Source organism: Diabrotica virgifera, chromosome 6 (assembly GCF_917563875.1).
Source record: "Diabrotica virgifera virgifera chromosome 6, PGI_DIABVI_V3a".
NCBI lineage: Eukaryota > Metazoa > Arthropoda > Insecta > Coleoptera > Chrysomelidae > Diabrotica > Diabrotica virgifera.
Window position 1 is genome coordinate 50,301,965 of NC_065448.1, and position 27,369 is coordinate 50,329,333.

The 27,369-nt window shown below is 32.9% G+C and overlaps 2 protein-coding genes across 2 annotated transcripts in view; one reads left to right on the forward strand and one right to left on the reverse strand.

Moving 5' to 3' along the window:
* The window catches only part of LOC126886957 (activin receptor type-2A), a 182,129-nt gene that overhangs the window by 74,478 nt on the left and 80,282 nt on the right, over positions 1-27,369 (forward strand). Inside the window, exons 5-6 of the mRNA XM_050654145.1 lie at positions 3,572-3,730; positions 10,636-10,858. Of these exons, the coding sequence (XP_050510102.1) occupies positions 3,572-3,730; positions 10,636-10,858 (382 nt within the window). The remainder of the gene's footprint in view (positions 1-3,571; positions 3,731-10,635; positions 10,859-27,369) is intronic.
* Positions 17,452-18,148, reverse strand: LOC126886958 (uncharacterized). Its single transcript, XM_050654146.1, has 2 exons — positions 17,679-18,148; positions 17,452-17,620 (listed from the first exon to the last, which is right to left on the reverse strand). Exons 1-2 carry the CDS (start codon positions 17,928-17,930, stop codon positions 17,468-17,470), a joined length of 405 nt encoding a protein of 134 aa, XP_050510103.1. The 5' UTR covers positions 17,931-18,148; the 3' UTR covers positions 17,452-17,467.

The window sequence follows — 27,369 nt, forward strand, 5'->3', positions numbered from 1 at the left end:
ACTATTTCTTACAAAAAATTAAAAAAGTTACTAAAAGCAGTCGAGGACCTTCTTAAAAATTTATCAAATATATCCAACAAATGACAGATGGCATCAATTAGAAATAATCAGAAATCGGTAATAATAAAAATATAAGCCAACTATTGCCATTTAGGGATAGTTTCATATTATTAGTACAACATATGACTAACAAAATATACCTCAAGTTACCTAGAACTCACCTAGGAGCTAAAATGAAAATGCTACAAATTTGTTACATTGCCAAGAAGAGGGTTAAAAACAACGTAAAGAATCTGGAGCTAGACTAGTACGCGACGAGTTGAGTCGCGTCTGCGACTAATGGTACTTTTGGACGGTCAGGTCAGTTCTCCGTTCAATGTCAGTTTCAGTACAGTTGTCAGTTCAGTTTGGGTTGTTAGACGATCAGTTTAGTTGTCAGTTGTCATTTGTCTTGCACAGTTCAGTGATGGACGAAGATACCCTAATTGCGATCGCGTTGTGCTTAGCACTAAAAAAACCACCAAAAAGGAGAAGTAGATGGAGTAAAAAGTTGGCTCCTGAAAAGAAATACACTAGCATTTCAATTTATTAAAGGAACTTCATAAAGCGAGGAGTATGACAAAGAGACACCGTCTCTCCAAAGCTATTAATGACGTTTTTAGAACATACTTGTAAGAGAAGGCAGATCTAAACAGTATGGTCTCAACATAAATGGAGAAAAGTTCAGGCATGTGAAATACGCAGATGACATCTTCCTAATAGCCGATCATATGGATGATGCAATAATAATGTTGGAAACATATCACGCTTCCTTAGAGGTCGGACTAAAGATTAACACGGACAAGACGCAAAAATGACTATTCTGGTGCTGAATCGTAACATTGCTGTTGATGCAAGAGATATTGAGCAGACTGCATCGTACAAGTACTTAGGACATGTAATTCGGTTGGGCAGAGATAACCATATGCACAAAAAAGTTAGAGAAGCTGCAGGCTTATACAAACCTAGAAGAGTTGGGTGTTTGGCAGATAATCAAGGCAAACCACTGTTAAGTGTGGAAGAAAAACTAGACACGTGGAAGAAATATGTGGAAGTAACTTTTGCAGATGAATGGCTGAATACCATTGAAGACACTGAATGCCAAACAGGACCCCCGATTACCATTGAAGAAGTCACGTCAGCTATTAAAACAACTAAAGATGGTAAAGGTGTAGGGCCTGATCAGTTTTATGTAGAATTCCTAAAACTTATGGATGAACAAGGAATAGAATGGATAACAACTGTATTCAAAAAATATACGTAACTGGAAAAATACCCCAACGCTGGTTAAAGTCGACCTTCCTAACTTTACCCAAAAAAGTAAATGCCAAAACATGTGAAGACTACAGAACAATTAGCCTTATGATCCACTTACTCAAAACGTTTCTGAAAGTGATACACGGCAGAATATATAAAAAATGCGAAGAACAGGTATCATGGACGCAGTTTGGATTCCGCGATGCCAAGAGGCTCTATTCGCTGTCCAAGTGCTTATGCAAAGATGCAGGGATGTTAACTGTGACGTGTATATTTGTTTTATCGACTACAAAAAGGCGTTTGATAGAGTAAAACATGATAAACTCATAAACATCTTGAAAGAAGCGGGAGTAGGTGATAGAGACTTGAGAATCATATATAATTTGTATTACAACCAAACTGCCAATATTAAAGTGGATGACCAATTGACAGAGGCACTCTCCATAGATAGAGGAGTGAGGCAAGGATGCATCCTGTCCCCGGTGCTGTTTAATATATACTCTGAATGCATCTTCAAACAAGCGCTGGGAGAACTACAGGAAGGCGTATTAGTCAATGGAGTGCGTCTGAACAACATTAGATATGCCGACGACGCTGTAGTTTTTGCAGACAGTCTAGATGGTTTGCAAAGAATAATGTCGGTAATATCAGATATAAGCAGAGAATACGGGCTTGATCTCAATACGAAAAAAACAAAAAACATGGTGGTCAGTAAGCGCGAAATATTAAATACACAGCTTTTGGTTAACCAACAACTGATTGACAGGGTCGACAGCTACACATACCTTGGTACCAACATAAACAGCCAGTGGGACCACTCAAGTGAAATAAAACAACGCATAGGAAAAGCGAGATCAGCGTTCATAATGATGAAGTCTCTTTTCAGAAGCCACGATTTACCTCTTGCTACCAAAATCTCTATCATCAGATGCTATGTATTTTCTACGTTGTTGTACGGAGTAGAGACCTGGACACTTTCCGAGGCTTCTTTGAGAAAACTCGAGGCATTCAAGATGTGGTGTTACAGGCGCATTTTAAGAATTTCGTGGGTGCATCGTGTGACTAATGTTGAGGTTCTACGTAGAATAAGCAAGGAATGCGAGATTATTAACACAATCAAAGAGCGCTACTGATGATGATGAAAGAGCGCAAACTGGAATATCTTGGCCATGTTATGAGGAATGAACAGAGATATGGCTTGTTGCAACTCATTCTTCAGGGCAAGGTATTTGGAAAGAGGGGACCAGGGAGAAGAAGAATATCTTTTCTTCAAAACCTGAGAAAGTGGTTTAATACATCGACAACCGGACTATTCAGAATAGCAGCAAGCAAAGTTGCTGATCGCCAACATCCGAAACGGATAGGCACCTTAAGAAGAAGAAGAAGAGATAACCAGACATGTGAGCTATCACGTCGCATAGGATTAGTCTTGGCAGCGTTTGGTAAATTAAACTATGTATTGAAATCGGACTATCCATAGGCCTCAAAAGGAAAAGGCCTCTTTCATTAGTGTGTGTTACCTGTACTCACTTATGGAGGGAAAACATTAACACTCACAAAAAAGGCAATGGACAATATTGACGTGACTCAGAGGGCTATGGAGCGCCAGATGTTGGGTGTCTCTCTGAGAGGCCTAATCCCAAACCAAGAAATACGCCGTATAACAAAAACAGCAGCCGTATATCAAAAAAATCGCTTCGTTAAAATGAAATTGGGCAGGACAAGTCGCTAGATTATGCGACAACCGAAGAACAGAACGTATTGTCGAGTGGAGGCCAAGACAAGAACCACTACGGAGCAGAGGACGCCCACCAACTAGATGGACTTACGACCTCAAGTGCGTTAGCATTAAGTGGATGCAAGCCGCGCAAGACAGAGACAGATAGAAAGAGCTGAGGGAGGCCTATGTCCAGCAATGGACGCGTACAGATGAACCGATTTTCAGACAGTTCATGCCCGAATGCTTCTTCTATCGGTATCATGTCTACGAACACACTACAAGTGCAACGAGAGTGAAATATTACCTCGCACAAACTGATATTTTACTTTACATGTCAGGATTCGTACTATACTGGGATTGTTAAAAATTTATTGATTGAATATTGAATAATAAAAATTATTTATTCCTTTGAGTTAATTTGCATGTACCTAATATAGTTCAAACACCACGCGCACGCGCATATTTAAGAACTAAATAATGATAGCACACCAAACTTTTAATGCATGCATATTATTAAATTTGACCATTTTTGCTAACGTTTTACAATGTTTAAAGTTACCGACGTCTGAGCCCCATCCTTTACCACCTTCTACACCAATTTTGGATAACAGACCAATCAAGCTGATCGAGATCAAAGCTAGAGGACGTTTTGGTGCAGTCTGGAAAGCACAGTTTAAGGGAGAGGAAGTTGCTGTCAAGATATTTCCCATTCAGGTAAGATTCTCTCTAAAGGCTATGGCGGGATAATATGCTAAAATCTGCACTCTACTCGATTCTTATTTGAGACTGGGCACTCGAAAGTACATAATTATTTAAAAGTCCTCTTGGCCAAATTTTTAGCTCCCTAGGTGGACTCAGCGGTCCCCTATCCCAAGAAATGTATTTTTTCAAAAAAAAAAAAAAGATTCCTGATCGATCCTTTGCTTTAAAAATCAATGAACATAAATTTTCATGCCCACAAACACTCTGAATGTTGCAAAAAAATTTTAGGTTTTGTAGGTAATTTTTGGATGTCGATCGGAGGAGTTCACGATTCCTCACAAGTACATAACGCAATTCAAAGAGCAGAAGTCTCCACATCTGAGTCCCCTCAGAGATACTGCTCCTTACCTTATTTTCCACTTACCTTATTTAACTGATTTACGAAATTGTTTAAACCGTTATCCACCAAAATAGGTATCAAGAATTGTAAAACAGTCGGAAATCTTTTTTCTCGTACCAAAACACCGATAGATATTTGGGAGAAATCTAATGTAGTTTATACCATTCCACGAAAAGACTGTTATTTGAAATATGTTGGTCAAACAAAAAGTACCATAAAAGGGCGTGTGATTTCCCACAAACGTGATATTATATGTAATAAGCATTCTTGTGCCCTCAGCTCACATTCCATCGCACTTATTATGAAAATGGATTTTGATAACATTAAAACCTTAGTCTCAGAATCTAATTTCTATAAGAGATCCTTCCAGAAAATGTGCCACTTCATATCACTTCATACTTTTAAACAATCCTTGAATTCATTTAGTTATCAAATTTCAAATTTATTTTTCATATATTAATCCATGACCGGCATATTAATCCATGGCAATTCAAGGCATGGCCTAAATTCATTCGTTTTTACCTTCATTCAAAAAGTTCCCAACTTACTAATCACCAATACTTGGTTTAGTTAGTATGAAAGTTAATATAATTTTATGTCAACCCAGCTCCTTTCTTTCAACATGGCTTAACAACTCAAGGTCTGGAGATTTGTATCCATTAATCATGAGGGAAGTAAATCAGTCTTCTGTATGATTAATTTATAACTAAAGTCGACTTTACACTACATGATTTATCATGTGATTTGTCATATGATTTTTTCCATGACGAGCCGCATGACAATGCTTATGACAAAACGAGCCGTATAAACAATGCAAAATCATATGACAAATCACACAGTGTAAACATGTAAATTTCACTCCATGACCAAATCATATGACAAATCACATGATAAATCATGTAATGTAAAGTCGACTTAATCCACACCTATTTCTAGGTTCCTGGATTTTAACTACTAACTATTATCAGCAACCCTAAATAGTATGGTATAGTTAGACCCAAACCCAGACATCCAAAGTGAAAGTTATCCTCCAACACCAAATTGTTCTATATGGTCCACATAATGTTCAGAAAAAAGTCACACCATTTTGAGCGTCGGGTTTGGGGGGGGGGGAAGAGGGGGGAGAAATCTTCAAATTCGTAGTTTTTTAGGTTTTTCGTCAATATTTCTAAAACTAAGCGGTTTACCATGATCAACTCTCTAAACAAAATTGTTCTACATTAAATTTGAAATAAAAAAGGCCCTATGCATAACCCTTCTAAAATGAATGGTTGCAAAGTTACGGAGGTAATATAGTATAATTGGTCCAAAAAAAGGCCTAACCCAGACATCCAAAGTAAAAGTTTTCCTTTAACACCAAATTGTTCTATATGGTCCACATATTGTTAAGTAAAAAGTTACATCATTTTGAGCGTCCGGTTTGGGGGGGGGGGGGGAGATGGGGGGGAGAAGTCGGTAAATTAGTAGTTTTTTTACGTTTTTCGTTAATATTTCTAAAACTATGCTTTAGCGTAAGGAATGTTCTATAGAAAAATGTTCTACATAAAATTTAAAACAAAAAAGGTTTTGTACATAATTGTTATAAAATCAACGGTTCCAGAGTTACGGAGGGTGAAAAGTTAAGGTTTTCGATACTTTTTATATTTACCGATTTCTCCCCCCTCTCCCCCCCAAACCCGACGCTCAAAATGGTGTGACTTTTTTCTGAACATTATGTGGACCATATAGAACAATTTGGTGTTGGGAGGATAACTTTCACTTTGGATGTCTGGGTTTTTGGTATAGTTATATCATAAATATTGCCCAAAAAATATAAAAAGTATCGAAAACCTCGACTTTTCACCCTCCGTAACTCTGGAACCGTTGATTTTATAACAATTATGTATAGAACATTTTTTGTTTTAAATTTCATGTAGAACATTTTTGTATATAACATTGTTTACGTTAAAGCATAGTTTTAAAAATATTGACGAAAAACTTAAAAATACTACTAATTTACCGGCTTCTCTCCCATCTCCCTCCCAAACCAGACGCTCAAAATGGTGTAACTTTTTACTGAACAATATGTGGACCACATAGAACATTTTAGTGTTGGAGAAAAACTTTTACTTTGGATGTTTGGGTTAGGCCTTTTTTTGGACCCAGTTATACTATACCACCTCCGTAACTTTGGAACCATTCATTTTAGAAAGATTATGCATAGGGCCTTTTTTATATTTTAAATTTAATGTAGAACAATTTTGTATAGAGGGTTGTTCATGCTAAACCGCATAGTTTTAGAAATATTGGCGAAAAACTTAAAAAACTACGAATTTACCGATTTCTCCCCCCTATCCCCCCCAAACCCGACGCTCAAAATGGTGTGACTTTTTTCTGGACATTGTGTGGACCATATAGAACAATTTGGTGTTGAAGGATAACTTTCACTTTGGATGTCTGGGTTATGCCATCTTTTGGATCAACTATACTATACTAAACATCAATTGCATTTTTCGTAGTTAAATTAAAATCAGATATAATTCAAGCGGTATCGTCAACCTATCAACCGGGTTTTCATTTGAGAGAGAAGACTATGGCCGAGAGAAGACAGGAAAGAGAAAGGTCAATTGAAAGATGGCAGCAAGAATGGAACAACATGGAGCGTGTGGCACAGTGGACAAAGATGTTGCTTCCTAACTTAAAAGTTTGGATGGACTGTGGTCACAGGCGACTGGACTATTTCCTGACGCAGGTGCTCACAGGACACGGGTGTTTTAGAGTCTAGGTTTGGAAAGGCTGACACTGATGAATGTCTATACTGCAGACACCCGGACACTGTTACACATACGATGCTAGAGTGCAACAGATGGATAGTAGAAAGAAATAGAATGGAAAGAGACAGGTGTGAATTTTGTGACAGTGCGAGAAATGATTGAGAGAATGATTGAAAATAAAACTGGTTGGACTAGCATACACAACTATATCCGTGTAGTGATCAAGAAGAAAGAAGAGGAGGAAAAACAGCTGTACCAACGATAGGGGTGAGAGGGAAATATATGGTGAGTAGAAGGCAGAGGGAGTAAGTTTTGACGAGAGGCGAATAAGTGAGATATATTGTATGAGACAGACTGTGGGAAAAAAGCTCTAACTAAAAAAAAAAGCCCAATCTTGGGACCAAAAAAGGGGGGAACGGGGAAAATGAAGGGCCTCCTTGCTTACAGTCTGTGGATAAATGAAGGTAAAGTGCTTCGGAAGCGATGTCGACCTTGCAGCGGCCATTCCGTTTTCGGAGCGCTGGATGACAGAGGAGGGGCTGTTTTAGCAGGTAGGCATTCGGCGTAGCCTCGGCGACGAGAGAGCGTTTTTAAAGCACCTTGGGAACTATCGCTGGTACTACGAAGAATGAATCCTGCACTAAGGTCAGTCAGGCGGCGTTCTGGACTGAGGTGTCTTTTGAAGATTCCAGACCCACCCTCTTTAAAGACGAAAAAAAAAGGGTTTTCATTTGAAGGCTTTTTTGTAATAACATCATACTTTGCTACCATTTTCGTGGCGTTCTGATTATATCCTTAATTTTGTTTATCTTTAGTGTGTCCCAAGAAGGTTTTTTGATAAAACTAGGTTTTTAGTAATTTTCATTAATTTGGTTTAAATTTTCACATCTATTTTTCAAAAAATCCTGTAATTTTTAGACAACTAACAGATGTTTTTTGCCTAGGTTTTTGTGTTTTTTGTTTAGAACAAGAATCTTATTGAAAATAATTCTTTTTACTTTAACAAAATATTTCGTCTCCTGGCCTCATGTTTCAGATAAATTGTATGAGCTTTTTAACTTAGGATTTTTACCCCTAAATATCTTTGTGACATTTTTTGCGTTTTTATAATATTTATAGCATAAGAAATCTCAGCATGAGAAATCTTTATGTATCTTTACAATCAGTAGAACTGATGAAGTGCAGCCATACTGCACGAAACGTATTCTATTAAAAGATTCAAATAGTTTTTTTAATTCTGTATTTCTTCTTGACTGATAACCTCACTTACAGTGAGATTTTCTTCTCACGTACTTTTGTAAGTTTGCTCAAATATTTTTCATGAGCTCAATTTTGATAAAAAATAACAAGGGTATTTTGTGAGCATGAAAATGTATCTTCTTAATTTTTGTCAGATTTTTTTTAACCCGGAACAGTTGCGCTCTCTTCTGTCACGTAAGCAGTCGCGCGATAGATTAAATAAGCTGGCTACACATTATGCGTGATTCGCGATTCGTAACAACAATACGAATTTAAAACCAATTTCTATTTTATATTTTTATTTACTTGTTATGTTAAAAATATCTATTTCTAACAATTTTAAAGCTAATTGTTTCTCACCAAAGCTATAAATTCCACAAAAAAAATTTAAATATTTTTTTTTATTAAAAAAATACCTAAGCATTACTACAATCTTCCTCGAGGCACTTACAAGCAGAAAATTATGTTGCAAAATTTTTCATTATGTTATCACGGAAAATGGATAAAAGGTTAGATTTTTTCTAACGGCGCAACTGCTCCCGGGTTAAGGCTGATTTATGTTACAACGGGGCTTTCACGATACGTGCCGTAGAACAAAAGAAAGCGCACCTCCACGCCCCGTTGTCGCTCCGTCCCGTTGTAGCATAAACTAGCCAATGCTTTTCATATGAGACGATCTTCAACGTGCTCCGTAAGACAGCCGTGTCGTCCACGTCCCCGTCCTAACATAAATCCGGCTTTAGAGGAAGGGATCGAGCAGGAAATTCTTTTTGTCGAAAAAACACATGTTTTGCGATAGGGGATCCTTGGGGCCATCTATGGAGCTAAAAATTCGGATAAGGAGTTTTTTAAATATGTACTTTTGAGTGCCCAATCCCAAATAAGAATCCAATCGAGTGCATATTTCACCATATCCTGCTACAGTCGACTCGCGTTAATTCAAACCTGCGATAATTCGAATCTCTCTATAATTCAAAGTTATCACGAGTTCCCTACAAAATCTCTTTATATTTCGAACTAAATCAATACATTTTTATACACTTGGTAATTCGAACGAAAAATATCATTACTACATAACAAACCGACGCGTTAATTCGAACTCATCGGCGTCCAACACTCGACAATTCAAGTTACAAAAATTGTGACAAGCAGCTAACTGCAAATATCACGGTTCTGACAGCTATTTTACTGATTGACAAAGCATGGAGAGGTGTAACACTCATAACTATTCTCAACTGCTTAAAAAAATCCGGTTTCTTAAAAGAAGATCAGGAAGATCTTCCACTACTTATGGATGATGACGAACCAGCAATAGAACCATAAGTTGACATCAGCGGTGTGATTTTCTGACTTTGTTCAAGTGGATGAAGATGTTGCTGTCTCAGGTTCACTAACCGACGGCGAAATTTTATCTGCGACATATACGAATGAAAAAAGTCACGATGAAGATGAGTACGATACATCAGAAGCTTTGGCAGAGATGTCAGTTAAGGTGATACAGTAGCGATCAACAGGTAGCCAAAACGCGTTCCAAGATTGCGGCTATAATTTTGAATATTTTTTCGAGATATTTGGCACACGTATTCGTAATATAATAAAGAATGGCGGTACAGAGCCCAATTTGAAAAATATATTAATATGTGGAAATTACTCTGTAATTAAATACAATATTAAAAAAACGAGCTTGTACCGCCATTAAGAAGAACAAAAAAATACACTTTCTTCAAATAAACTTTTTTATCCGATGCCTAGATTTTGTGTCATTTTGGAACTACTAATGAAATAAAAAATTTTAGTAGTTCTAAAATGACACAAAATCTAGGCATCGAATAAAAAAGTTTATTTGAAGAAAGTGTATTTTTTTGTTCTTCTTAATGGCGGTACAGGCTCGTTTTTTTAATATTGTATTTAATTACAGAGTAATTTCCACATATTAATATATTTTTCAAATTGGGCTCTGTACCGCCATTCTTTATTATATTACGAATGCGTGTGCCAAATATCTCGAAAAAATATTCAAAATTACAGCCGCAATCTTGGAACGCGTTTTCGCTACCTGTTGATCGCTACTGTTTCCTCTTAAGGAAGCAAGATCCTCATTCGATACCTTAGAAACCTTCTGTCTACAAAACGAAAGTGATAAAAAAGCATTTTAGGCACTTTTTATCTTAAAAAAAAATATTGAGCAGTCTGAGCAGCAGCAATGTGTTTGAAGCAAACCCGTATAATACAGTTCTTTCCAAAGATTGATTAAATCACATTAGGAATACATACATGTATGTATGTACACGAACGTACCTCTAAATTTTTGTCATCGTTATAAAATATGTAGCAGATAATAAATAATCAACACTTAATAATTCGAAGTGTTATTTATTTTCTCTCACAAATTTCGAACCATTTGATATTTCAAACACTCAATAATTCGTAATATTTTAAGAGTCCCTAGAGTTTCGAATTAACGAGAGTCGACTGTATAACCTTTCTAAAGCAATTACCAGATTGTACAAATTGGTATGTTTTAGGACAAGCAATCATGGTTGACCGAACAAGATATATTTAAATTACCTCACATGGATCATCCGAACATTCTACAATTTATAGGAGTCGAGAAACACGGTGATAACTTGCAAACCGAATTTTGGTTGATTACTGCATACCATGAAAGAGGATCCCTGTGTGATTTTCTTAAGGCTCATACACTTACCTGGAGTGAACTTTGCAGAGTTGCAGAAACACTGTCTAAAGGTATGTACAGATGAGTTAAATTAGTTAATTTTGAATGTATTATTATTATTTAGAGTATTTTATACAACGTCAGGTTCTAACAGGTGCGGCAAAAGTATTCACCCAATTTCGAAGACGCTACAGAATTTTTGCAAATGGCTCATACTGTTAATTCAGTTTTGACATTTGCACGCATAATACAAATAGACAAGCCATGAATCGGTTTACTCTGCAGGAACGCGAAATAATTGTTACCATTTTTTGCGCATCATTCCGTCGGTTGGGTTGGCGCAGCCCGAATTTCGTTGCAGGGTCAATCCAAGCCAAGTGGTCCAAAGGTGGTTGCTTGACTATTTTTAATATTTTTTATTTTTCTACCTTTTAAACTGCAGTCTATAGAGTACAAAATTGCATTTATTTTATTTTTAAAAAATTTAGTTTGCCGGTGACGGCCATTTTTGTTAAAGCGTGTCGATCATTTTCACGGAAAACATGGCTTCGCTCTTTAGCCAATATTTTTTCTGAGGTTTGTCCCAGAACAATAAATCAAAAACCAAACTTTTTAGAAAAGTATGCTCTAAAAAACAGCCTGTAGCATTATCTAATTTCAAACTACCCTTAAGGCCTTAAATGAACCTCAAAGTTTGAATAGGTAAACTGATAAAATTCCATTTTCAGCATTTTTTTAACAGCATAGGGCAAGCCGATATTGGTTTGTATTTTTTTTCTGGAAAAGACATACGTACATACTTTAAATAAAAAAAGTTTGAGACTTGAGTAAATGTTTTCAAAAAAAATCTCAAAAACGTAATTTTTTGAAAAATCTCAAAGTTTGACCCCTTATATCTCTGATGGGCACGGATGAAAAAATTTGAAATTTGGCTGAATGTTAGCCCCTAGCAAGTAGAATAAGGAGTAAAAATTTGCAGACTTACGTCATATAGGAGTTACAGTCCTGAAAAAATGGTCAAAAATCAAAATGGTCAAAATTTGAGCGTTTGCGGGCAGGGTAATTAAAATTCAAATAAACTGTCTAATGAAATAAAAATTAATCTATTTTCACCAGATTTCACAATGAATACAAATTTATACAGGGTGGGCCAAAGAAAAGAGTCCACCTCGATATTTGGCAATAGTTACCTATTAGATTTTAAGGAAATTCCGAAATAGGTCCATTTTTATTTTTATTATATTGCAACTTTTTGGGATATATTTCATACTACGTGACGTCATCCATCAGAGCGTGATGGCGTAATCGATAATTTTTTTAAATGGGAATAGGAGTCTTGTGGCAACTAAAAATAAATTGTACTCCTGTCAGAAAATAGAAAAAATGTTTATTTCACAAATAAACATTTCTTTTCGCTTAAATTAAATCACAAACAGCCTCCCACGTACCTCTTGACAGTTTGAACATTTAATTTAAGCGAAAAGCAATGTTTATTTGTGAAATAAACATTTTTTCTATTTTCTGACAGCAATAAAATGTATTTTGAGTTAAATAAATTACATACATTCTACTTTTTGTGTCAATTAATTTAATTCAAAAATTATTTTTTGGCCACCCTGTATAAATAATAATTATATTATTGTTTATACTATTGAACAGAGAATTGAACACTCTTTCAAATGAGATAACATACGACCCCTATTACCATTAAAACAATAATCGATTACGTCATCACGCCCAGATGGATGACGTCCCTGACGATGACGTCATGGAGAAGTATGAAATATATACATAAAAAAATTGTAATTTAAAAATAAAAATCGACCTGTGTCGGCATTCCCTTAAAATCTAATAACTGCCAAATATGAAGGTGAACTCTTTTCTTTGGCCCACCCTGTATAAATTTGTATTCGTTGTGAAATCTGGTGAAAATAGATTTCAGCTGTAGTCACTTAGTTGTAAATAATAAATTTTGTGGAAGTATAGAAAACAAAAGTTTTCAGTGTTTTATTGTGAGATAAAATAAACTTCCATCAAGTAACGGTCGAATCCATCAATTAATAAGTTTTGTTATACAAGTATTTTTCACACTGCAGAAAAATAATATAAAAAATTATATATTAAACAAAGTTAATAAAATAATGATAGATAAGATAATATATTTTGATGTGTGTACAGAACAGTATATGAAGACAAATTTTAGTATATTAGCGCCTTCAACAAAGATCTGCCCATAAATTTATATTGAGCCATAGGCGTAGGCGTTATGAAGTATCGTTTGAAATTATGTAGTTTATCTAATTTACAATCGTATATATACTGCGGTATTACGGTTTAGAATATGTACATAGTTACATCCGATATGTATCAGCATCATAAAATTTGATATTTTGTTAGTAGGGCAGTATCAGTCTTAAGTTGTTTTCTGCTGCTGTGAGTCACAAACATTTTTAAGATAGCAGTAATATTATCTTTATTTATTCAGTTTCTTTGTCAGTCAGCTTAACTAAATTATTATAATTTGTCTCAATGACCAGGTATTGTGTTGTATCGTAGGTAATTTACAGATCCCATTTTTTATAGGTATTCTTAATTATTGTTGTGTCATTGACATATCTATAGCCAGTTGCACCAACAAATAAACGATTGATGTTTTGATTTGGATTGCCCGTTTATTTCAAAATGCCTTGCACCGACCATTACTCGATTAAAACCGACAGTTTTTGATGTGTCAAAATTAACCATCCGATTTTCTGCGGTTATTTAAAAAATCGACTGTTTTTTACCTGACATTTGACGTTTATTGTGGTTATGTTGTTAAAGTGTTCTTATTTTATAATTATCTAATAAAGTATTTATCATAGTATCATCATAGATTATAATTTATAAAAATGGATTTATCATCATCGTCGTCGTCGAGTTCATCTTCTGACGATTTGGAAGATATAATGCATATGCTACCAAATATAAGATCTGTAAGAGATCGCAATGATTTGTATAACAAGTATAATGAAGATGAATTTAAAGGAAGGTATATACCATTATTTATTTGAATGACTAGAAATGCATTTTTAATTATTTTTAGATATCGACTAAGCAAGAAAACAGTGTTGATCCTCTTAGAACGGTTTCATGAACATTTAGGTTATAGGACAGAAAGGAATAATCCCGTGTCTCCATTAACACAAATTTTAATAACCTTACGGTATTATGCAGCTAGTTGCTTTCAACAAGTTATTGGTGATCTTGTAGAGATACATAAAAGTACAGTCTGTAGAATTGTGCATCGAGTTGGTCATCATATAGCACTTCTTCGTGAAGAGTATATAACTATGCCAAAAATCCCAGAGATGTAACTATGGCAAAGCAAGGATTTTATGCAGTGGCAAACTTTCCAGGAGTAATAGGAGCTATAGATTGTACACACATACGAATTAATTCTCCTGGTGGAGAAAACTCGGAACTCTATCGTAACAGAAAGGGGTGGTTCTCCATGAATGTACAAATTGTTTGTGATTCCAAGTTACGTATCATGGACGTAGTTGCTAGATGGCCAGGTAGTGTACATGATAGTACCATATATAACTCAAGTTTATTGAGAGTCCAATTTGAAGCTGGTGAATATCCAAATTGCTATTTACTTGGTGATAGTGGTTACACCTGCACAAATTTTTGATTGACTCCACTTAGTCGAACTAATTCTGAAGCTGAAGAACGCTACCAAAATGCCCACATAAAAACCAGAAATGTTATAGAAAGGTTGAATGGTGTTCTAAAAAGAAGATTTCCAGTTTTAGCTACAGGAATGCAAATCGATCTTAATAATGTAGGCAGAGTCATTGTTGCAACATCTGTGTTACATAATATTGCTATTGCAGAAGGAGATGAATGGGAGGAAGAAGCTCTTGAAGAAATCATTGAAAATGAAATTCCTGTAGGAGGCAATGCAGAAAATGTTGTTAGAAGACATTTAATACAACATATTTTTAATTAAAAACAATCTTATTATTTGTTAACACTGATTTGAATAAAAAGTTTGTAAAATAAATTTCTTAAAGAATTATGTGAATTTTATAATGAAAACATGCATGACATTGTGCTTAAACCCCACTAAATAAGAAATAAAATGAGGTATTAAATGGTTAAATTTATTTATTAAACAAAAATAATATAGTTGATTCGCTAATCTGAGACACAACTGTCTACACTACAAACACAATAAAAATGCACTATACAGAAATAAACAAACCAAGACACGTTGAATGTTCGAGGAGCACTCCCAAATCATGATTTGGGAGTGTTCCTTGTGCTTGTTTATTTCTAGTGCACCTTTATTGTGATTGTAGTGTAAACAGTTGTGTCTCAGATTAGCAAATCGACTATAGGAAAAATATAAAATTAAACATCAAATTCTTTTCCAAAACGGAGTCTGTAGTCTTCCAATTTGGTTGCCAGTTCAACTTGTTTAATCTTTTTTTCTAATTTCACTACTTCTAAAGCTTCTTTCTTTATTGCTTCATCTAGCTCAAATAAAGTTTTGTCCTTTATATAGTCCTCCTTTAGCTTCATTTTATTTTTTTTGTTGTTGTAAGAGACGAAATGTCTTCATACATATCACAAAGTTTTCGTTTGCTTGCTAAAATTATAAATTGTATTCTAATTACATATTAATTAAAATTAATTAATTAACAGTAAGTTTCACCAACGACAAATAGTAGTTTATTCTATAAATAAAGTTATTCAACCAATAAACTGACATTCAAATAGCCAACACAGAAGCAACTGTAAATGTTGAAATCGAAGGGAAAAAATCAAGCAAGTAGACCTCTTTAAGTATTTGGGAATAATGTTAAACAACAAAGGTACACAAGAAGATGAAATTGGAAACAGAATAAAATTGGCAATAAATTATATCCTTCAAAAATCAAAGTTGATTGGGATTTCTGTTGTAATCTAATGACCACAATTATGTAAATATAATATTATACTCTACATTTTAAAAAAGTATAAATATTGCATTACAAAATAAGTACTTTTAGTATCATCATCATCAACTGATATTTGTGTTGTAATCTAATAGTCAAAATTATGCTAATATAGGTATCAATGTACTCATTATATACATTTTAAAAAAGTATAAATATTGGATTAGAAAATAAGTAATTTTAGTTAAAGAATCCCAAATACAGATTCTAGAGTTACAGTATCTGCTATCAAAACATTAAAAAAATACATGTCATATGGCCTTGGTAAGACCATAACATTATATTAGTGATAAATATTATTCTAAAATTTTAGTATTGAAATAATAAAATTTTTCTTTTTGATGATGTTCAAATGGTTTTTAATCATAGATAACATTGATATTTTCGTGCATTATCATTAACCAACATAGACCATACATCAGCTCACTTATATACAGAAAGGACTCTTCAAATGTTAATAAATGTTTGAATATCACTTACTAGCAAGCAAGAAATACTGGGAAAATAAATTTCCAGTTCTAGGAAACCTGATACACATAATAAACTTCAATCAGTTAAAATATCCAGAACACATTCATGGCCATCTTCATACTGACTGGAATTTATGAAGCAACTCTCTGCATGAGAGTTTAATGAAAGGGTAACAAATCAATTGGATGTTCTGTCTGACAAAATACATGGGACGTTTTCATAATCTGACCTTCCAAATTTTTAAACTGTTCCACAATTAAAACTTCACCTGTCCAGTGTTACCGTACATCAAAGTTTGTCCGATTAGACACTGTTAAGCTATTAACGAATTTTCAGCGTGCTATTAATCAACTTTTTTTGGTACGTGTGATCCACGTCTTTTGACTCTTTCAATAAATTGGTATATTAATCTCGCTGTAAATATCTATGAGAAAGTAAATTGTTCAGTTTAACTTTAAATTATCAAAATTATATTGAAACGAAATAAAAATATAAATGTCTAATCAATTTAATTCGACGAATAACTATTCAATGATTTATTTGTTATTGGTGAAACCGGATCTAAATTAATTAAAATTGAAATAAAATCTATTATAAATATAAATAATCCTCAGGTCAAATGAAATTACCTAATTTTTTTTCTTTTTGCATTTTTGTTTTATTAGTACTGGGACCTGGGGTATCTAGTACTGGCACTGGAGCAATAATATGTGCATCACCAGCAGTTGAAGTTTGTAACTGGCTTGCACTGTGAACCATTTGCGAACAGTTTTGAGATTCTGCTGAGTTACTCATATTTATTTCAGAGTCGTCTAAAATAAATTTGTATTAATTTTTGAATTTTTGCTTCAATCTGAATATGCAGAAATATATTCTCAGATATGGGTCGTTAAACGAATATATGACTCTTAAATTATCTCGACAACGAATATTTTACTGTGCAACATAAGAAGTGTGAAAGTAGATGGCTCTAATAATTGTTCCAATAAACAACAATGTAATTTTCAATTTACTTTCGTTCTTCATATTTTGCACAGTAAAATATTCATTGTCGAGATAGCCCATAAGTCATATATTCGTTGAATGACCCATAGCTACGTGTAGTACTTAATTACCTAAATGTTCTACTATTTCTATATCTTCAATAGAAACTCCAAAAAAATTAATGTTATTTGTAGATCTTAAAAAAAATTATTATGAGTATATTGTAATGTAAACAAAATTTTACCACCTGCCTTCATAAAATGAAGTACTGGAATCATACACATTTTGGCCAGGTTTAAATTGTTCCTTCAGTGCTCCTACTAATCTTTCCTCACCAGGTAATAAAACAGTTGTAGTTTCTTCTGGACCACCTCCTGTCTTGTATTTTTCTACCTACACAAATTTTATTGCATCTATTAAAAACTATTTAAAATGATTGTTGTATTGTTACCTTTTCTATTGCTTGTTTCTTTTTAATTTTTCTTTTGATGTTTTCATAAAAGGTCTTAATTTGTTTCGAGGTTCGGTGTGTATTCACGTTCATGGCATTAAATTCTTTGCTAATATTTTCCCATGCAATGGCTTTTTGTTTATTTGTAACTCCATCTGTTTGTTTATTTTCTATTATACATTTATATTTAATAGCTAAATCTAAAATGATATCTTTCTCTAAACTAGAGAAGTGGCTTCCTTTATTTTCCATCGCAAGTATGATACTTAAGTATAATACAAACAGAATTGCAAGAAAACAATGTACTTCAAATTCAAATTTCAATTGACATAACCTTACAAAACTTTCTTTGACAATCTTGTTTACAGACGACACTCGGATTCGAATGAAATAATCGAATGAAGTACGATGTTGCCACTTATATATTGTCGGTTTGTAAACCAACAGTTTTTTTGAATGGTGCAACCCGTTTGAAAAAAAACCATTGATCATTGATTTAAATCGTCGAATGGACGGTTAGCAAATCAGTTGATTTACAGTCTGTTGGTGCAACTGGGCACTAATTTTGTTAATAAATATGCGCTTTACTTTAATATACTTGTTAGAGTCTGCCATTGCTTCGGCGAAGTTCTTTTCTATGTATACGTTAAACAACATCGGAGAAAATATACAACACTCGATTCTAGATCCCGACCCACTATTTTGCGCCGTGTAATTTGGGTTGCCTACTGCGAACTTTTTACATGTCTTCTTAAACCATGTTTACGTGTTTACACTTTTCCGCATTCCACGCACTTATTAATTCTTTCCACACCGAACATTTTCGTTGTCAAGAAAATGAAATATCTACTCACAAAGCAAACACAGAACTGTGAACAGTAGAAATGATTGAATCGGAAAATTTATCTAACAGCTATTCTATTTATCTATTCAATTGGTAATTATACAAAGAGTTTACATTCTACCACATCCAATACTATTTTAATATTAAATATCGTGTAACTGCAGTAAATATCGATTTTTATTATCACTAAATAGTCTTTTCAGTGTTTTTCTAAAAACAATTTTAACGGTCACATATATAATCATTCACACATGACATAATTAGCAAATCACACATGATTCATTGAATGCGCTTCGCAATTAAAATCTAGAGTTTAAACAACTAATTAAATTTCGTCAGCCCTAACTTTTCACCGACCTTCAAGTGACTTTACATCAATTGATTTTGAATTTTGAGTCTATACTTTCCCAAATTTAACATTTGTGATTTTTTATTTTATCTAATCGTTGTTTTATTTAAGCCAAGCATGGCCACAGATCAATCTTTATAGTAATAACTTTTTCAGTTTCATTTTTAAGTACATACATCTAAATAGGTACTACCTACATAATTTAATTTATTCATGCCTTACAATGTGAATTTTTAAAGTGGTTGGGTAATATAGCAAAATTTTATTATTTATAAAATTCTTTCACACAGCATGACTTGCTCGAAAACCATTTTTAGATACCTTCTCTTTGCAATATCTATAAATTAATAATTTTCCCATTTCTATTTTATTCCAATTTCTATTTGTATGTAATATTTTTTAAATAACTCGAAGGCCCATTTCGCCGATTCAAGTTCATATAGGCAACCCAAATTACACGGCGCAAAGTAGTGGGTCAGGATTTAGACATAATCTATACAACTATGCCTTATTCTCTTTTTACTGAGAAATCATCCGTTTCAATGAAATTTTGAAGACGTACTTTTGCTCTCTGGTTCCAATAGATTGGCGATAACTCTTATATTCTTGGCTTCCAATTCCAACTCTTGCAGATATTTTATCATTAGTTTGTGTTTTATGATGTAGAATGTTTTTTCGTAATCAAACTGAAACAGAGAAAAACGTCTTTTCTTTGATCTAGACAATTCTGTATTAATGTTTGCTTACTAAAGGTCGCCTCTCTCGTGCCAAGTCCACTCTTGAAACCAAACTGACTCGAGCCACTTACTCCAGGTAAATAAGGCAAAAATATACCATGTTCGGGACACTTGAGCAGCCAGGTTGCAAATGGGTTTTTTGGGTACTATATACCTAATACATTATACATACAAAAATGCCCGTCACAGTTCGGACGATAAATTTAGTTATTAACAAATAAGTGTCAAAAATGGCAGTTTTTTCGTTTAAATCGCTACGGGTAAAAATAGGGTAAAATATCTTATTTATACTGTTATTCTTTTAGTAGATGAGCCAATGTTTAAAATGGCAGTTTTTGAATTTCGGTTCGATCATTTGTTGCCTCAGAAATTGCAAAATAAGACTAAAATTTCAAAAATAAAAAAATTGCTATAACTTTTGTGAAAATTACCTTAAGACTTTCATATTGCAAGAAAAGTTGAGACAAACAGTCCATATAATGCACAAAAAAATTTAAGACGATTCGTCAATTAGTTTAAATTTTATTCAATTTGTTTATCCCAATGAACCTTTTCTTCGCAATATTGTTGTTCAGAAAATAGTAATGTAATAGCAATTCTGTGAAAACCATATGAAAGAAAAAAAGTCGTGTTTTCAAAGTATTTTAAAAAAATCATTAAAAAATCATTTTTATCATTCCGAAAAAATTTTACTAAAGTAGGGTCATTTTTAGTTCATAAACAATTTGAATAACTTTGTTAATATTCACTGTAGATTAAAACTACTTTGGGATTTGAAAAGCTGGTATTTTTATACGAATTTTCAAAAAAAAAACACTTTTTGCCTAGGTTAATTACAGTCAAAGTTAGCCACTTTTTTATTTAATTGACAGCTACTTTGTTTATAACAATTAAGCAACCCAACTAGCGCCATTTCGAAGTTGAAGGTATATAGTTTATGTGTAAAAGTTTGAGTAAACTTTAAACTTCAACAGAGTTGTTAATAAAGCTTTAAAGGTAACGTGCTAACGAAATCGATTTGTGGTCGGTGGAAATGAATTATTAAAATCCGTGCACTCAAAAAATGAAACTGATTCTTTAAACATATGCTGCGATTAATATCTCCAGAGCTTGTTGATGGATTTTGATCATAATTTTTTTAAATTGTATGTACTCGTAGTCTTGTAGAGTACGTTATGTACGTAAATCCCCACCTAACATTTCGAAATGTTAGGGGGAGTTCCCCTTATCACTCAGGGATATAAAAAATAGATTACGACCGATTCTAAGACCTACCGAATATACATATATAATTTCATAAAAATCGGTCAAGCTGTCTCGGAGGAATATGACAACTAACACTGCGACAGGAGAATTTTATAGATGTAAATATATAGATGGGTATTAACAAATAGGGGTTGGTGATGAAAAAGTGTAAATTAAGGGTTGTATGTATTTTTTAATCCTACATTATATAAAATTGAGATAGACAATTTTGTCCAAAAAAATTTAAAAAAATGTCAGGGGACAACCCCCCTTAAAACTTATGGGTATGAAAAATAGATTAAAACCTATTCTCAGTCCCATAGGATATACTTGTAAAATTTCATAAAAATCGGCCAAGCCGTTTCGGAGTAGTATGGTAACTAACACTGTTACAGGAGAATTTTATGTATATTGAAGTAACTGTGAATTAAATAATAAAAGTGGCTAACTTTGACCGTAAATAACATAGGCAAAACGTTTTTTTTTTGAAAATTTGTGTAAAAATGCCAGCTTTTGAAATTCGAAGGTAAATTTACTCTACAGTCAATATTAACAAAGCTATTTCAATTGTTTTCAAGCCAAAAATGACTCTACTTTAGTAACATGTTTTCGTAGTGACAAAAATTACTTTTTAAAGATTTTCTTCAATAATTTTAAAACAAGACTATTGTTCTTTCATGTGGTTTTCACAGAATTTCTATATAATTATTATTTTCTGAACAATAACATTACAAAAAAAAGCTCTTTGGGATAAACAAATTGAATAAAATTTAAATCAATTGACGAATCGTCTTAAATTTTTTTGTGCAGTATATGGACTCTTTGACTCAACTTTTTGTTAAATATAAAAATCGTAAGGTCACTTTCGCGAAAGTTATAGCAAATTTTTTATTTTAGAAATTTTAGTTTTATTTTGCAATTTTCGAAGCAACAAATGATCGGACCAAAATTAAAAAACTGCCGTTTTAAACATTGGCTCATCTACTAAAATAAGAATACTATAAATAAGATAATTAATTATCCTATCTTTACCTGTAGCTGTTTAAACGAAAAAGCTGCATTTTTGACACTTATTTGTTAATAACTAAAATTCTCGTCAGAACTGTGACGGGCATTTTTGTATGTATAATGTATTAGGTATATAGTACCCAAAAAACCTATTTGCAACCTGGCTGCTGAAGTGTCCCGACAAAAACCTTATTTCCCTGCAGTAACTGACCTCTTCACATTTCTAGTGAAATTTCACATAAAGGGCCTAGCCGGGTAAGATGATGAAAACTACCCCCAACTCGATTCGAATTCCATATGGGTCACCGTTTAGCATATACATATTATAGTGAAACTCACTTTCTGAAATTTTTAGCCCCCTAAGTGGTCATGTGATCCATCTAGAGCCTAATTAGGGTTTTTATATTTTTATTTTTTATCTCAGCCGCATCGAGAACTAGCGAAAAACTTTAAATAAAAAAGTTGAAAGCTTTAAAAAGTTCTGTCCGAATTTTTTTTAATTTTTGGCGGGAAATTTAAATTTTAGAACGATTTTAAAATTTTAAATGAGTATACAAAAATAACTAAGACATTCGTTTTCCCAAAAATAATATATAACGTGTATTTTTGCATAATATTTCATCCTGAATTTTTTCAAATTTTTAAAATTGGTGAAACGCACCTTTAAAAATAAAAAACCGCATTTTTTCGTTTTTTTTTTTTCGTTTTTTGATACAATTTTATACATGTTTTTCAAAAAAGATAACACCGTCACTAGAATAGGTAAAAAACTAAAAAATAATTGGAGTTTGCTTAATAAAAATTTTTTGTAATGCCATCCATTTTCAAGATACAACATGGTTGAAGAAAACCAAATTTTACACATTTTTTACGATTTTGCCGAAACTACTGGCAACATTGTAATAAAATTTGGTGAGTTTTAAGAGGTAGTTGTTGTGCATTTTTTGACATACAATTAAGAATTTTATATTTATCATTGACGCGCATAGGGGTAATGGTCTGAACTTTTTAAAGAAAAAAGATAGTACGCCACTAACATATTTCAAATTAACAATCGTTTTTGAATTCCTCGTTCAATTTGTGACAAAAAAATTCCTATTTTTTCATACGACGCGCCGTTTTTATTCAAAAAATAAAACATCTTAACCCCTACAAAGTATTCGAACTTCTAGTAGTTTCTACATCTACATAAACTCGTATATCCATTATAAAAACTAATTCGAATACTTTGGAAGCGTTACGATATTTTATTTTTTGCAGCAAAACGGCGCGTCGTATGAAAAAATGAGAAGATAGCTTTTTTATCGCAAATTGAACGAGGAATTCAAAAATGATTGTTAATTTGAAATATGTCACTGGCGTACTATCTTTTTTTCTTTGAAAAGTTCAGACCATTACCCCTATGCGCGCCAATGATGAATATCAAATCCTTTATTGTATGTCAAAACATGCACAATAACTACCTCTTAAAACCCGCCAAGTTTTATTACAATGTTGCCAGTAGTTTCGACAAAATCGTAAAAAATGTGTAAAATTTTGTTTTCTTCAACGCCCTGTATCTTGAAAATGGATGGCGTTACAAAAAATTTTTATTAAACAAACCCCAATTATTTTTCAGTTTTTTAACTATTCTAGTGACGGTGTTACCTTTTTTGAAAAATATGTATAAAATTATATCAAACAACGAAAAAAAAAATACCGAAAAAATACGGTTTTTTATTTTTAAAGGTGCGTGGTGCGTTTCACCAATTTTAAAAATTTGAAAAATTCTGGGTGAAACATGAAAAATTACACGTTATATATTTTTTTCGTGAAAACGAATGTCTTAAGGCGGCTGCACGATTGCCTGGGAACGGGAACGAGAACGGAAACGGGAACGGGAAAAAAGTTAACCTCTGCGTAAATTAATGTTGTAGATGCACAATAACCGAGAACGAGAAGCTGTCCGGTAACGGGGACGGGAAAGTTGACCATGTTTTAACTTTTTCGTTCCCGTTGTATTCCCGGAACCAATCAGAAGGCAGTATTAAAAATACTGTCGAATGCCCAATAAAAATTTGTTATTAGAAGTGTGTGACCAAGTTTTAGTGACAATTTTTATACATTTTGCATTAAAATAAATGACGAACGATTGATTTCTTTATTGGAAAAATGTCCTCATCCGTATGATTGATGTAGATCATAGTACGTAGGTACTTATATATATATATATATATATATATATATATATATATATATATATATATATATATATATATATATATATATATATGGTAATTAGATACAATAATAATATAAATATTTGAATGTGCTTTTTATCTTTATGCTGACAAACCTTTGCGATTGCACACATATTGTGTAAATTAGTTCCAAGATCATAAAAAACGAAAATATTAAAAGCTCGTCATCAAATAAATCCATATTTTTAGAGTTAACAGACATATTTTTTTAATAAAATTAGAAAAAGATCGTTCCACAAAATTTATTTTGAGAAGAAAAATAATTAATAGCAATTTAAAGTTTTTCGCTAGTTCTCGATGTGGCTGAGATAAAAAATAAAAACATAAAAACCCTAATTAGGCTCTAGGTGGGTCACATGACCACTTAGGGGGCTAAAAATTTCAGAAAGTGAGTTTCACTATAATACAGGGTGTAACAAAAATACAGGTCATAAATGTAATCACATATTCTGGGACCAAAAATAGTTCGATTGAACCTAACTTACCTTAGTACAAATGTGCACATAAAAAAGTTACAGCCCTTTTAAGTTACAAAATGAAAATCGATTTTTTCCAATATATCGAAAACTATTAAATATCTTTTATTGAAAATAGACATGTGGCATTCTTATGGTAGTAGTATCTTAAGAAAAAATTATAGTGAAATTTGGACACCTCATAAAAATTTTATGGGGGTTTTGTTCCTTTAAACCCCCCCAAACTTTTGTGTACGTTCCAATTTAATTATTATTTTAGTACTATTAGTTAAACACGATATTTTAAAAACTTTTTTGCCTCTTATTACTTTTTCGAAAAGTCAGTTTTTATCGAGATATTTCGAATATTTGTCAAATCCACCACATATTTGTATATGGCTAAGTACGATTATGTAGACTTGGTAATAATATGAAAATTTATTTATGATTTACATTTTTAGGTATATTTTGAACCATATTAAAAAAAAAGTAATATCTCGATAAAAAGTGCCTTCTCGAAAAAATACAAAGAGGCAAAAAAGTTTTAAAAACACTGTGTTTAACTAATGGTACCGCAGTAAAAGTTTAATTGGAACATACACAAACATTTGGGGGTTTGAAGGAACAAAACCCCCATAAAATTTTTATGTAAACATATTAAAAAAGAAGCCGCAACTCGATAAAAACTGCCTTATCGAAAAAATACTAAGAGGCAAAAAAGTTTTAGAAATATTGAATTTAACTAATGGTACCACAATAATAATTTCATTGGAACGTACACAAAAGTTTGGGGGGGTTTAAGCGAACAAAACCCCCATAAAATTTTTATGGGGTGCACAAATTCCACTATAATTCTTTTTAAGATGTTCCTGCCATAAGAATGCCACATGTCCATTTTGAATAAAAAATCTCTAATAGTTTTCGATATATTCGAAAAAATCGATTTTTATTTTGTAACTTCAAAGGGCTGTAACTTTTTTTGTGTGCATATTCGTACTAAGGTAAATTAGGTTCATTCGAACTATTTTTGGTGTCAGAATATGTGATTTAATTTATGACCTGTATTTTCGTTACACCCTGTATATGTATATGCTAAACGGTGACCTATATGGAATTCGAATCGAGTTGGGGGCAGTTTTCATCATCTTACTCGGCTAGGCCCTTTCTAGTTACTTCCTTTATCTCTGCCTTTTACAGTTTATAAAACGAATAAAGAAGACGAAAAGGACAATATGCAGTAACATTTCGTCTACTCTTCTAGGAAAAATTCCAGCGAAAGTTGATTCCGTGTACTCACAATATGAGTAAACTGGGAAAAGACAGCTTATGTTTCGTTTCGATTCAGAGGTCATCACGTAGCCCTCTGATGAGGTCTGGGGAGACTGAAACATACGTAAGGGGATGACTGATCATCTCTGAACCGAAATGAAACATAAGCTATCTTTCTCAGTGTACTCATATTGTGAGTACAACGAACCAATTTTCATTGTAATTGTTTCCTAGATATGTATTCCTATAGTACGGAATATGACTGAATATTTTAGAGTTCCTTTTGTCTCCGTTATTCGTCGTCTCCTTGCCGTATGAATTGTAAAAAGCAGAGACAAAGGAAGTAACTAGAAATTGGTCCCACGAGAAGTTTCAGATTTACGCACCTGGGACTTCTCATGTTTTTAAATATATGTCGCTACAGGGTCAGATGCACGAATTATTTTTATAATTCGGCTTAAACAGAAAGCTTTGTTTCGTTTCGGTTCAGAGGTGGTCATGTAGCCCCTCTGATGAGGTCTGGGGAGACTGAAACATACGTAAGGGGATGATTGATCATCTCTGAATGAAATGAAACATAAGCTATCTTTCTCAGTTTACTCATACTGTGAGTACAGCGAACCAATTTTCATTGGACAAACTGGAACATGAAGTAAAAACCACTTCTATGTAAAAGGTATATTTACTAAAAATTTTTAGAATCCCAATGGATTCAATAGAATGAGTTCATCAGAACGTTTTCAAACCTATCGGTCCATCATCAGTGAATCTAAAATCAAATAAGTAATCCCACTATTAAAATTGAAAAGATGGTTGAAATTGTGAAAGTTAAAAAATGTGGTTATGATTACTTACTTGAATACTTGCAAAATAGCCCCAGAACCAAACAATGGTTGTGATTATAAATAAATCTACATTATGTTGAAATAAATTTAAAATGGCTAAACGCCGATGTTCAGGGATTAAACCTCTGGGAACATGGTGAAACTCTACCCGAGGACCCAATCAACCATCTTCAGTCAACGATGACTACTAAGTGTCAAAGCTATGTAAGGAAATGCTTGATGTGACATTGACAGTTGAGGAAGAAGGTAGTCGATTTTCAAGGCAAATTAAAAAACAAAGTCATGATCCAAGACGAAGATATGGTAAAGATTTTAATATCTGAAAATGTCTGTTAATTAAATCTATTGTTTTTTAAAATTAAAAGAAAATGTGTTTTACAAAATAAAAATTATTTTAACTGTAGGTAACTACAAATTGACTGTATCAAATAAAATAAACCTGATCAAAAAATTTCAATATGATAAAGTGAGCTGATTAGTAGTAATGACAGAAATAAAATTAAATAAGTGGTGATATAGAAGAAGTTTTAAATTTTGAAAAGGGATATTATTATATCAAGAAATTTATATGTCCACAGTATGTGTATTGATGGTTGTATAGGTAGAAGGGAAATTATTATTTGGATGTAGGTGAAAATTAAAAAACTTAAATAGATTAGAGTTAAGATATAGTCAATCTGATAGTAGAAAGTATGATTC

What these genes read in the sequence shown, in the direction of transcription:
- LOC126886958 (XM_050654146.1), bottom strand. Translation starts at nt 17,930, where the DNA reads ATGGAAAATAAAGGAAGCCACTTCTCTAGTTTAGAGAAAGATATCATT. An exon ending in AGAAACAAGCAATAGAAAAG is followed by an intron (nt 17,621 to 17,678) that starts GTAACAATACAA and finishes AAATTTGTGTAG; the next exon opens with GTAGAAAAATACAAGACAGG.